At 55.8% G+C, this 13,312-nt stretch overlaps 1 protein-coding gene across 1 annotated transcript in view; it reads right to left on the bottom strand.

Annotated features, from left to right (window-relative positions):
• LOC143696088 (uncharacterized) overlaps positions 1-7,697 on the bottom strand; it is a 392,325-nt gene extending 384,628 nt beyond the window's left edge. Inside the window, exon 1 of the mRNA XM_077191296.1 lies at positions 7,080-7,697. Within this exon, the coding sequence (XP_077047411.1) occupies positions 7,080-7,648 (569 nt within the window). The 5' untranslated portion in view covers positions 7,649-7,697. The remainder of the gene's footprint in view (positions 1-7,079) is intronic.
• Between the last annotated feature and the right edge of the window lie 5,615 nt (positions 7,698-13,312).

Here is a 13,312-nt window from a genome sequence, read left to right as displayed (position 1 = left end):
ATGCCATTGAGCTGCAGGGGGATGTTTCCCCTGTCCCAGTCTGTGGCACCTTCACCGCACTGCCACCACTTCTCCAATGGGACGGGCAGCACGGAGCCGCTGCCTCCACAGCTCGCGGGGACCAGCAGAAGCAGCATCTCCTCGGCTGCGCTCTCTCCTCCGCGCCGCGGCCGCAGGGAAACGCTCCGGGGTTTTCTTCCAGCGCCACGAGACGCGTGCCGCTGCTGCTTGCTGGCCTCCTGGATCCTACTGTGCACAGGGAGGCATCTCTGCTGTCTCCTGGGCCAGGCAGGGCTCCTGCAGCCAAGAATGCTCAAAAAAGTCCTCCAGGGCTGGCCTGTCTGTGGGCTCCATGCATAAACACCACCTGATGAGGTGTTGGCACTCTGCGGAGAGAAACCAGAAACCGCCGCTCAGCGGGACAAGGCTCCTGTCCATGCTCTCCCACATTCCACAGTGCCCAGGCCACACCAGGAGTGCTCAGAGCTGCAGCCAAAAGCTTCCTATCGATCCTCTCTTGCGGAGGACACCAGCACAGAGGCACAGGTGCCACCTCCTCCAGCTAAGCCCAGGAGATGCACCTCCTCACCAGCTGCAAGAGCAGGACGCTTATGTGCCAGCTGCCCCTCCCAACCCCGTTCTTCCCCTCGTGCCTTGAAGGCGCATCCCCACCTTGAGACACCCGGGGCAGGAAGAAGAGCTGGCCCTGGACGATGTCCTCGTTGGTGTGGAAAGGAAGGTGCCCACAGAGCAGCTCATAGAGCAGGATGCCCAGGGACCAGATGGTGGCTGGCTGGCCATGGTAGCAGCCAGAGAGGATCCACTCCGGTGGGCTGTACTCCGGCGTTCTTATGGGACACGGGCGCAGCTCATCAGGCCCATGCTGCTCCCTCCCTCCCAGCCAGCTCCCGTTCCACAACAGCCAGGCCCTGCCCTGCCAAAAAGCAACTTGGCTGCAGCTGGCTGAAGATGGATTCCCCCTCCTTCCTTGCCTCCTTCCTTCCCCCCCTCTTCCCCCTCTGCCAGCCAAGGGAGGAACTCCACTGCCCGGCTGGGCCCCGGCTTTGGGCTCACCTGACATCCGGGTGTAGAACGTGTCCTGGAGGATCGTGCCGCAGCCGAAGTTGATGAGCTTCGCCTCGCCTGTGGCCAGGTCGACGAGGTCGTTCTCAGCCTTGATGTGGCGGTGCAGGACGCCGCGGCTGCTGCAGTGCCCCATGGCCTCCAGCACCTGGCGGAACAGCCCCCGCCCCACGGGCTCCGTCAGGAACCGCCGCTCGTGCAGGAAGTACCAGAGGCGCTGACAGCGCTGCGGACGCTCCATGAGCAGCGCGAAGCCCTCGGGCACCTCGAACCAGTCCAGGAGCCTCACGACGCCGGGGAAGCCAGGCCGTGACACCATCCACAGCAGCGCCAGCTCCAGGGGCACAAGGGCGCCCTTGCACTGCGGGGGGACCGCGATGCCGTCAGCGGGGCCGAAGCTGCGCCGCACCTTGGGCAGCCCCTGCCCGGCCCCGCCGCGGCTCGCCATGGCCCGGCCCGGGGCGCTGCGCGGCCCCTGCTCACTCCACGCTCGCTGCCCTCGCAGCGTTCCGGCTGCCGCCCTGCCGGGCCTCGCCTCAGCCCCGCCCGGCACGCCCCGCCGGCTCCTCCCGCTGGCCCCGCTCACTCCCCAGCCGCGCCCACTCCGAGATGCGCTCCCGAGACACTCGCTTGATGGCCGCCTGCGAGCCAAGGCCAGCGGCGGGCTGAGCTCATCGCCCGCCGCCCGCCGCCGCCCTCCGAGCCCGCCCCGTCTCTTCCCGGGGCGCAATCGGTGAGGCGGGGACCGGAGTAAACGCTGCCGCAGCCGCCGCTGCCCAGCAGCGGGCCCTGCCGCTAGAGCTGCTCTAGGGGAGGCCTCTCCGCCCGTGCGGGCGGCACCGCGCTGCCGCTCTTCTGCCCGGGGCACCCGCCCGCCCGGCGCGCTGCTGCTTGCCGAGCCGCCCCAGGCTGCGGTGGCTCGGGGCCGGCGGCCGACCTGGCGAGCGGCGGAGCTCGGAGCGGGGCAGCTGCCGGCCACGCTGTCGGCCACGCGGCGGGAGCCGGGCGGCAGCGGGGCGGCCGCGGGCGGAACCGCGGCAGGGGCTTCGGGGCCGGGGCCTTGGCCGGGGCTGGGCCAGAGCCCGCGCCAGGCGCGGCCAAAAGCCCGCGCTGCTCCGCCAGCACCAGAGCGAGCGGCTCCTCCAGCGGCGCCACAGCCAGGACGGAGAGAGCCCGGCCGAGGCGGAACCACGGCGGGCCGGGCAGGGGCGGGCACGGGGCGGCCCCGCCGAGGGGCGCCTTGCGGGACGCGGCATCAGCCGGGCTGGGAGAGGCGGAACACGGACGGAACGGCACGGTACGGGAGTAGAGTGAGTGTGAGAGGGAGAAGGGGATGGGGAGCGAGTGAAAAGTCAAGCGGAAAACCGATCGAGAGAAGCGCTGCTGCTGCTGCTGCTGCTGCTGCTGCGGAGCCGCCGGAGCTCGCGGCCGTTCCTCCGTTGCCCCCGCGAACCCAACGGAGGAGCTGCCGCGCGCCCCAAGGAACGAAAGAGAGAAACAAACAAATCACACCCCAAAGTCATTCCTATTAGAGAAGTAACCAAAGAAAACAATGTAGCAATAACGAAGACTGTTGGCTTCTGGCTTCTTTCATCTTTGCATGAGGCCAAGCATTTCATGGGGAACAATTGCCTCTTGTGACAATTTTGCCAGAGTGGACAGGAGCAGAGCATTTACTTTTCAAGTAGAAAAGGGAAATCATGTCAGTAATGTCATCTCTGTCTCTGTTGACACAGTTGCAGGCTGTCAAAAGACATGGTCTGCAGTGTGGAACTTGGGGCCAAGTTTCTTTTTCTGCCAGAGGATGAGGAGGGGAAGTATCCCAGAATCATGGAGTCATGGCATGGTTTGGCTTGGAAGGGATCTGGAAAATCCCATGGCTGCAACTCTCCTGCTGTGGCTGGGGATCCCTTGCACTGGACCGGCTTGTCTAGAGCTCCATGCAGCCTGGCCTTGAACACTGTCAGGGACGGGACATGCCCACCTTCTCTGGGCAACCTGTTCCAGGAGAGTCTTTTTTCTGAATCCCTTACCTAAACCTAATCTCTCTCCATTTGGATCCATGCTCCCTTGTCCTGTCCTTGCCTGCCCTCATACAAAGTCCCTGTCCAGCTTTCTTGTGTGTTGCCCTCAGGTACTGGAAGGCCGCAGCTGGATCAAGGCTGGGTCTCTTTCCCAGGCTGAAGAAGCCGAGCTGTGTCAGCCTTTCCTTGCAGGAGAGGAGCTGCAGCCCCGGCACCATCTGGGTGTCCCTGCTGGGCCCCTGCTGCAGCGTGTCCACGTCCTTGCCGTCCGTGCCGGGGAGCCCGGCAGAGGCGGAGGCAGCGCTGCAGGTGCAGGGTCAGCGGCGGGGAGGAGACCCGGCCCTGGCAGCGGCTCCGGGAGCAGCGATCGGCGCTGGGCCGCCCGCACTGCAGAGAGCCGGGGCCCTTGTGCCTGCCCTTGTGCCCAGGGCGCCTTTCCCCGCCGCCCGCCCGCCTGCCCGCTCGGGGGAAATGCCCCCTGTGCCGCCCCTCAGGGCCGCCCCTCGCCGCTGCCCCGGGCGCTCCCGGCGCCGCCTGGAGGGGCCCAGGCCTCGGCCTCACCCTGCTCAGCCCGAGGCCTGGAAAAGCAGATTCAAACACCCACCCAGAAAGTGCCCCAGGATGCCAAGGTCAATCTTTTGTCACCAGCACGGCTTTGCTATCAGAGTCTGGACGGGAGTAGAAAATCACCAGGGGAAAAGAGCATGAACAAGTTCTGCCTTGGCACTACCTCAAGCTGTGGGGTACCAGTTGTTGCTTTCACTGGCTCTGGATTGAAGGCACTTGAGACAGTAATTCATGTTCAGACTCAAGTGTTTATTATTTCTTATCAGTAAAACAGCCTCATTACTGGGAGTTCAGCAGCTTTTCATTAGAAGGCACAAAATGGCCAACAATCTCTTGTTCCAAGGTCTTTTAAGACTAAACTATCCAATTAGGAACTGACACCTAGATTATTTTCCCTTTTAACCTAATAACTGATCCCAAAGAGCCTGCAATGTGGAATTTCTGCCCAATTACAAAAAGCCACCCAAACCCATGAAGAAGAAGGAAGAAGCATGAAGAAGAAACCCAGGACAAAACACTGTGCCCTCCATTTTGCTTCCATCCACAACATACTAAAAATCCCAAAACCTCAATTTCACAGAGTCAGAGTGGACCAAAGCCCAAAAACTGGAGGTGATAAGAATGGACTAAAACCACAACCAAGGAATCTGCATGCTCCGAAAAGGCAGATCCAAGGAAGAGCCTTGCTAAACAATTCTCAGAACATGAAACTAGTTTTGGGGAAAAGTTTACTATGCATGAGGGTCTATGAATATGCACCAGGCTGATGTAAGGGGAAAGGTATTTCAGGGGATCCCTGAAGGTAACAGGGTGCTCCTGGCTGAGTGCCAAGATGCACCCGGCCGTAATAACCTTTGCTCCATGGTCCTGGTCTCCCATTGTCCCTTATTAAACTTTTTACATTTCCACAGGAGAGTGGAAATACCTTTCCCCTTACATCAGCCTGGTGCATATTCATAGACACTCATGCATATCCATAAACTACTTTACATATTCCAGGAATGATTTTACATGGCCCCTCCTTGGGTCTGCCTTTTCAGAGCATGTGTGTTTCTTGGCTGTGGTTTTGGCTCCTTCTCTTTATCACCTCCAGTTTTGGGTCTTGGTGCACTCTGCCTTCAGACGGGGAGTGCTGATAGTTGGCAGATCTGTACAGGTGTCCTCATCCTGTGTGCATTGGATTTTATCCCATCTGTCGTGAACGGCGGGAGAAATGCAACACACTATACGCGTGAATGGCAAATCTCGAAGTTTATTGAAAACTCACACATATTTATATTGGTGTTAATGAAGTTTATACATATTGCAAAAGCTGAGCTCATTATTGGTTAAAGCACCCTTGGATCAACCACACCTACTTCTATCTTCTAATAATTATTTTGCTTCTATGTTTGCATTCTTCTAGCTTCTCTACCTAAGATAACTACATTTTCTGGCAAGCGATTTTCTCCCCCGTCTTCCCGTTTCAGAGAAGGTCACTGTGACCTTTGTCAGTGATTGGACACTGGTTGCTTAGTTCCCAGCTTGTTTCCCCTATCCTTATCCATTGGTATCACATCGAAATGTCCTTTCTCAGCTAACCAATTATCCAAAAAGCCCTCTACACCCATCCAAGCAGGCAGTTTAACACAAGCAGCTATTTCACTGAGCTTAATTAACAACAGAAATAAAAACTATAGAACAAAGTTACTTTAAAAAACAGTCCCAGCCCATATTTGATCCCAGTCTGTGTGGTCCTGATCCATATGATCCCAGTCCCTGGGATCCCAGTCCATACAGTCCCAGTCCATATTTGATCCCACTCCAGGCTATCCTGGTCTGGAGGGTTCTGATCCACACGATCCCCATCCATGTGATCCCAGCCCATATTTGATCCCAGTCCGTATTTGATCCCAGTCTGGGGGGTCCTGCACACATTCCCAGGGTCTGGAATTCCAGTTCCCAGCCAGGAAAAAATCTTCCTGCCCTTGAACTTCCTTCCTATCCTCTCAAAAAATTGCAATAAAATTATAAACAAAGAAATAATAATTGAAATTAAATAAATTATAATAAAAATAAAATATGAAAATCTCATGTCTTCTTTACAATACTCCAACTATGAGTCAAACCAAACCAACAACTATTACTATAATATTACCAATGCATATAAATAAACAAATTATATATCAAGAAATACCTTTTGAAAGTTTTAACTCGATGACTAATGTACTTTAGATAAAAAAATCTAAAGAAACTACCAAGCAATCTAACACCTCTTAGTTAAATAATTCATATTACAAATATATAAACACAAAACCAAACACCACTACAATTTCTCAGACATTTCAACCAAACAATTAAACTTTAATAACATCCTTAAGTACTCTTGAAAAATTAAAATTATTTTTAAAACATTAATTGTGTGCAGGTGGTTTTATTTTGATATTGGTTTTTGGATTGTTTGGGATAGATGATTTAAAAAATGGGATTTTTATAGGAATTGAATCAGCTGAGAAGGTGGCACTCTGCAAACAGAACTGACTGAAAATAAACGGGACAGAATCAGTAACTCTGAAAGTTTTATTTGCTATCAAATACATCCCACACACCCAGGCCCACACAATCGCTATCCCACTGCTCCAAATTGGGATCCCACTTCTCCCAATCCCCTTCGAACCCCATCTCACCCTGGTGGCTGTGGAATGGATTGAGTTTGGCATGGGATTGAGTTTTTTGAGGAGGGAACAAGGAATTTGAGGTAGGATTGAGCCTTTTTGGGTTAAAATTCAGTTATTTTCAGTGGGATTTGAGTGGTTTTGAGGGGACAGATCCATCCCTCTTGGCTTCTGGAGTAGAGAGAGATGGAGAAGAGAAAAAAATTCAGGCCAAACCAAAGGAGAAGCAGCCAGGTGTGTTCCCAACATGGATCACAGGGAATGTGAGTGACCAGGGCTGTGCCCAAAGTGCCTCCTCCAGTGGGGGATGGAGCTGCAGCAGCGCACGAAGCTCTTCCCGCACTCGGGGCACTCGCAGGGCTTCCCTTACCGGTGCCTCCGTTGGTGTCGGGTCAAGTGAGAGCTGCTGGAGAAGCTCTTCCCACACTGGGGACACTCGTAGGGCCTCTCCCCTGTGTGGATGCGCCGGTGGGTGACGAGGTCAGAGTTGCGCTGGAATCCCTTCCCACAGTCTGGGCAGCGGAATGGCCTCTCCTCTGTGTGAATCCGATAGTGCAGGAGGAGATTGGAGCTGGTCTGAAACCTCTTCCTGCATTTATCACACTCGTAGGGCCTCTCCCCTGTGTGGGTGCTCTGGTGCCTGACGAGGTTGCAGTTGCGCTTGAATCCCTTCCCACAGTCGGGGCATTGGAAGGGCCTCTCCTCTGTGTGACTCTGATAGTGCTGGAGGAGACTGGAGCTGGTCTGAAACCTCTTCCCACACTTGGAGCACTCATAGGGCCTCTCCCCAGTGTGGCTCCTCTGGTGCACGATCAGGCTGGAGCTCTGGCTGAAGCTCTTCCCACACTCCCCACACTCGTAGGGCCGTTCCCCAGTGTGGATCCTCTGGTGCACGATCAGGTGGCAGTTCCACCTGAAGCTCTTCCCACACTCCACGCACGTGTGGGGCTTCTCCCCATCATGGAGCTGCTCATAGAGCACCAGCTCCGAGCTCTGGCTCCATCTCCGGCCGCCTTCCCGGCCCAGGCTGGCTCTTTCCCCCTCACATCCCCGCCATCTGCGTTTGCAGCCCCTCCTCGTGCGGCATCTCCGGGCCTTTTCCTCCCCGTTGGCTTCCTGCGCCGTGGAGCCGCTCAAAACGGCCTCTGCCACCAGGTTCTGCCACGGGCATTTGTCCTCCCTGCTCTCCATGCTCAGCTCCTGCTCTGGGCGAGGAAGGACAAGGACAGCATGGGATTTGCCTCCGTGCCACAGGCAAGGGCAACGAGATCCCCCCAGGGCACACCCGGGGACGCACTGCCCCCTCTTGGCTCTCCCCATTTCGGGATGCCGGGGCTCTTTGGGCTCCCGGGCTCCCTTCTCCCCTCATTCTCTGCTCTGCGCTGCAGCGGCTCCAAGGAGTCCCCCCTGCCCCTCTCCAGGCTCTTGAGGCTCCCGCCAATGGCGGCGCTCCCCCCTCTCTGGCCTCCCCACTTTGGCCTCCTGGGGCACACAGGGCTCTGCTCCTCCAGGCTGCCTCTGCCGGCAGCCGCCACCGCCACCCCCCGATGTCCCCCCGAGGGGCCTTTTCCGCTCAGCCTTGGACTTCTTCATTCTCCAAACATCCCCCCAAAAACACAACCCAGGGACCCCCCGGGATATCCGGGCCGGGCTCCCCCTCCCCGCTCACCTGCGCCATGGGGGGGGCGATGATCCCACAGGTGGGGGCTGCGAATTCAGGCAGGGATCGAGACCGCGTGGCTGCCTCAGCTCAACCTTGATCCGCCCTTGTCCCTCCTCTTCCTCCCGCTCCTCCTCCGTCTTATCTCCACCTCCTTCTCCTCCTCCCTCCTAACCCTGCCTCCTTCCCTGCTCTTTCTCCTCCCGCTCCTCCTCTTCCATCCCCCCTCCTCCTCCTCCCCTGTCTTATCCCCACCTCCTGCTCCTCTTCCATCCCGCCCCTTCCATTCCTTCTCCTCCTCCTCCCCCTCCATCCCTGCCCTTCCCTCCCTCCTCCTCCTCCCCCAGCAGCAGCCACACCCTCGGTGCCCCGTTCCCGCAGCCCTCGCAGCCCGCGGCAGCAGCGGCCATGGAGCCGGGCCAGGTCGGCATGGGCAGCGCGGGGCTCTCGGCTGCTCCCAGCCGCTGCGGGCGGGGGGAACCCGGCCCGGGCCAAAGGAGAGGCAAACTGGGCAAACTGGGGGCAGATCACAAAGCTAAGGATGCAGCAGAAAATGGAGCTGAAAGAGTTAGTTTAATATTCACTCCAAACGAGGAAAAACTGGAAATTCCAAAGTTTAGGGAAGCCGAGAAAAAAGAATTAAACAAGATAGGAAATGAACAAGATAAATCAGGGAAATAGAAACTTCTACATGGAAGACAATTACTTAATAAAATGTGCTTACTAGGAAAAGATTAGAAGACGTGCATCAGAAACCCCACTGGCGTACTCAAGCTTTGTGTGATCATTTTTTAAGGAATTTTGGGTGCACTGGGATTTTTGGTGTAGCAAAGCAAGTCACTGAAAGATGCTTAATTTGCCAAAGGATAAATAAAAAAGGTGATGAGAAAAAAAACATTAGGAGGTCATGAGTTAGCTCGTCGACCACTTCAAAATATCCAAGCAGAAGTTTAGATTTGTTAGGTTCTGGATTTATTTGGAAAAAAACCCATTTAATCTAGAAAAAAGAGAAGATGCCATATGTTAGACAGGAGATTTTAGGAGAATAAAAATCTTTGAAGTATCAGAAACACCCGAGGAAAAAACCAAGAAAATAAAAAGGGGAAATGAAAGGGAGGGGAACAAGAGGAAAAGTCAGAAAGAGAGTGGGATCCTCTGCAGCTCTTGCCCCCTCCGTTGGCGGCCGAGGCGCCTGTCCCGGGTCCCGGCTCGCTGCCCGCCTCAGCTCCGCCTGCCCCGGTTTCCATCCCAGGTGCGGGCTCACTGCCCAGGGCAGCTCCACCTGCCCCGGCGCTGGCGGTGAATTTGTGTGCCCTGGCCCCACTGCCCGGCCCGCGGCCGCTCTGCCGGCCATGCTGGGCAAGATGGGGTTGCTCTGTCCTGCCGCGTGGGCCGAGGTCACCGCGCCGACCGCACCGAGGGCGGGTCCCAGCCATCCCATCCCCGGCTGCCCTGCCCGTGCCAGCTGCGCTGGGCAGCGCCGCTGCTGCTGCCGGGGTCTCCCACCTGCCTTTTCTCTGCCGGGAGCTGCCGGATCAGCCGCCATAAGCCATGTGGGGGCTGCCCACGCTCCGGCTCGGCCTCCACGGGAAGATCCCCCTCTGGCGATTCCGGCAGCAGACCCTGCCCACACTCCGACCGAGCCTCGGCGGGATATCCTCCCCTGACCCCTCCTGCTCTGAGTTACGTCCCCTTGGTAACCACAGCTCCGGCTGTTCAGGGAAACGCCCTCTCTCTAAAGGAAGCACCTTATCAAAACACTAGGAGCTCAGTTAAAAGGCAGCCCTCTCCAAATTCTTTCTCAAAACACGGGAGAAAGGCTACGGAAGGTAAAAAAGTGAAAGAGTTAGATGAAGGGATTGCTCTATTGCCGTGAAGAGAGGTTCCCATGGCAGGGATGCGCTGCCCCGCCCCGCGGGAGCCACCGGCGCCCCTGCCGGCCGTGCCCGGAACTGCACCCAAGGGGAAAGCGCCGCAGCCGAAAGGCCGGGACCGGCTCCGGGCTCTGTTTGTTGTCACTGCCGGAGCTGTTGATACACACTACTATTATTATATTATACACACTAGTAAAGAACCGTTATTCCTAATCCCATATCTTTGCCTGAGAGCCCCTTGATTTCACTATCCTAAAAATTAAGAGGGAGGGGGTTTGCATTCTCCATTCCAAGAGAGGCTTTTTCTGCCTTCCCAAGCAGACGCCTGTCTTGTAAAGCAAGACAAGCACCCACAGGCACTGAGGGGGGCTGCAGGAGGGGCAGAAGAAGGCCCTGCAGCACTTGGGCACAAAGGCCCAGCAGGTGAATGCAAGAAGGGAGCAGCAAAAGGCCAAGCTGAAGGCAAAGGCCAGGGCTGAGCTCCTACAGCCCCTGAGGGATCAGCCCCAGGGCCCAAGGGGGCCCCGGCACCCAGGGCACGGCTCGGCCACAAGCACCCGGCAGAGGCATTGCCCTCCTCGGCAGGGCACAGCCCACCCAAACAGCCCCTGGCAAGGAATCAGGGCTCCGGCTGCAGGGCACAAGGACACTGCAAGCACAGACAGCAGCACCCTCAGGACCAGCAAGTCCAGCCCGTGATGGACATGGATTGGCAGGGCTGTCACAGCTCCCATCACACCAGGGACCCTCCACACTGGAGCCCTTGAGAACATTCAGGTGGGTCTGCATTGAGAGGAGGCATTTCCTGATGGACACAGGGGCCTCTCAATCTGCTCTGAATCTTAGACCTAAAGGGGAAAATAGTACAGGAATATTTTAATTTTTAAGGGAATGAGTGGGAAAGATGAGCAGGTATGATTTGTTCAACCACTATTAGAAGCTGTGGGGGATAGGTTTGAAATAAATGAATTTCTTTTTCTTCCTCCTGTGATTGTAATTAACTAGGAAGGAGTTTGAGAGCTGGATTTTAATACTGTAAAAAGGGATACAGAGGCTAGTTCTGTTGTACCTCTGTGTCAAAAGTCTGACAAGGCCTATGCTGAAGTGAACCCAGAAGTGTGGGCAGCCCCAGGGAAATACAGAAAATTAGATATGGAGCCTCTACAAATTAAAGCAACCAGGACAAGCACTACCCTGTTCCAAGAGAGGGAAGGAAGGGCTCACAGCCTGGTATTGAGTCCCTGTAGAAGGCAGGGCTTTTGGAGCCAAGGATGTCTCCCTACAACACTCCTATCTTGCCAGTCAACAAACTGGATGGATGGACACAAGGAGGAAACACAGAATTTTCAAGTGTTAAAATTAAGATTAACTGAGGCGAGTGGCCTGGGCCTTCCAGACAGGGAAAAAGAATTTGAATTATGGGTGGACGTTAAACAGGGTCTTGCCAAAGGAATTCTTGTGCTAAAATGTTTAACCCAGTGGCCAGAGAGCAGCCTCATTGTCTGCAGAATTGTGCAGCCACAGCTTCCGTGGGAGCAGAGGCCTGAAAACTGATGACAACAGGAGGATCTCCTAGAGTTCAAGTCTGGCATCAAGTTAAAGCTTTGACAACCAAAAGAGCCTCTAAATGGATGAGCAGGGCTCGGTTATTACAGTATGAAACTTGTTCAGTGGCACAGGAGGATTCAGAACTGAGGACAGGGCAAGGGTTTAACCCAGCCTCCTGTTTGAACAGCCTGGAGAGGGGCTGGCAAGGAACCCAGGACTGCACTCAAGGGACAGAGCTCCCGAGCCAGGCTGGGAGAGATTGATGGGACATTCCCTGGCCTGAGGCAGACAATGTGTTTGTGGATGGCTCTGCAAGGGCAGCAGGAGGGAAAAGAGCTACAAGACAGGCTGTTATTAAGGAAGGGGAATCAGACAAAGCGCAGGTCACCGCCCCATGCTCAGCTCAACCCACGGAGCTGTGGGTGCTTGTAAGAGCCTGGCACTGAAATGCCCTGAGCAGGAAGGCTTCAAAATCTTCTGCTGACACCATGGCACCTAACAGGGGGGCAAAAGCAATTCTGACTGCTTCAGCAAGCACTGGATCACTTATTAACCTATTGCTAAAACAAATAATTCAAAGATAATGGATTGTGGAAGCAATAGATTCAGATGGGGAACTCATTTTACAGGAAAGACCCTTCAGGGGGTTATGGCAGCTTTAGGAATACAATGGGACCTCCATAACCCCTGGCAAGCCCAGAGCTCGGGTTGGGTAGAAAGAATGAATGGGGAAATAAAGAAACACCTTTGGAAGCCGGAGATGGAAACCAAGATGCCATGGGTACAGCTTTTGCCATTGGCCTTGGCAAGAAAAAGAGCCAGACCCAAGGCAGATATTCAATTATCTCCCTTGGAATTCATGTCTGGAATTCCTTACCTGGGCAATTCTCCACCTAGTGCAGGGTGGAAATAAGGGATGTAAATGTAAGGCAGGCTGTAGCCAGGATCCTGTCTCCTGTGGAATCTCTCCCCCAGGAAGCTGGGCTGGCACAGAGCCTGCCCTGGGACTTTGCTGTTGCCAACACCCAGCCAGGCCATCGGCTCCTGCCTAAGGAGTGCAAAGCAGCACCACTGGTGGCCAAGGGGCCCACGCCAAGTGTCCCTGAGGCCAGAAACAGCCGCCAGCACAGCTGAGCACGGGGGGGACCCCTCAGCCTGGCCTCAGGGGCTCTGAAGCCCCGGAGATTTGCACTTCCCGCCTGCAGCAGGACCATGGGAGCCGCCCTGAGCCTGCCCTGAAGGCAACGCAGCAGCAGCCAGGGCTCCACAGCGGGCCAAGCCCCTGGGCCTGCCCACAGATCCTCTGCTCAAACCCTCGGGAATCCTGGCCACCCTCCCCTGGCACCTCCAGCCACTGCGGCCAAGCCTCGCTGCCGCTGCTGCAGCTCCAGCGCTGGCTGGGCCTGCACTGCCACAGCTGCTGGGGAGCACCGCGGCACAATTCCACCCTGGGGCTCACTCACACCCACACTCTGGGCTGCCTGCGACTGCACTGCTGCAAAATGTACCCATTCTGCTTCTTTTAAATCTTATTTCTCTGCTCAGAAAGGTTTCTCTACTCAAAGGTTTGCCTTTGGGAAAGAAATTTTAAAGGTTTTATTTAAGGGGTTCCCAGTCTATTCGGATGTTAAACTCATCTCCACCACTCAATGGGGACGAGTTTAACATCCGAACAGACTGGGAATAGCCCAAAAGACACCCACAGAGATAACGACCAGCAACAAAACATCAACGCCCCGCAGCAAACAGCAACCAACAGCTACCCCAGACACTGCCCCCGCACAGCTGGAGACACCTGGTCTGGAAAAGGCTGAGAAGGAAATCCAGGAGTGTGGGCCGAATTCACAGCAGAGGGGAAGAAATCCGAGTCTAAAAGGAAACCAAACACTAAAAACTTACACG

This window comes from Agelaius phoeniceus, chromosome 28 (genome assembly GCF_051311805.1).
Source record: "Agelaius phoeniceus isolate bAgePho1 chromosome 28, bAgePho1.hap1, whole genome shotgun sequence".
NCBI lineage: Eukaryota > Metazoa > Chordata > Aves > Passeriformes > Icteridae > Agelaius > Agelaius phoeniceus.
Note: the sequence above shows the minus strand (reverse complement) of the source record. Positions and strands in the feature narration are given on the sequence as shown.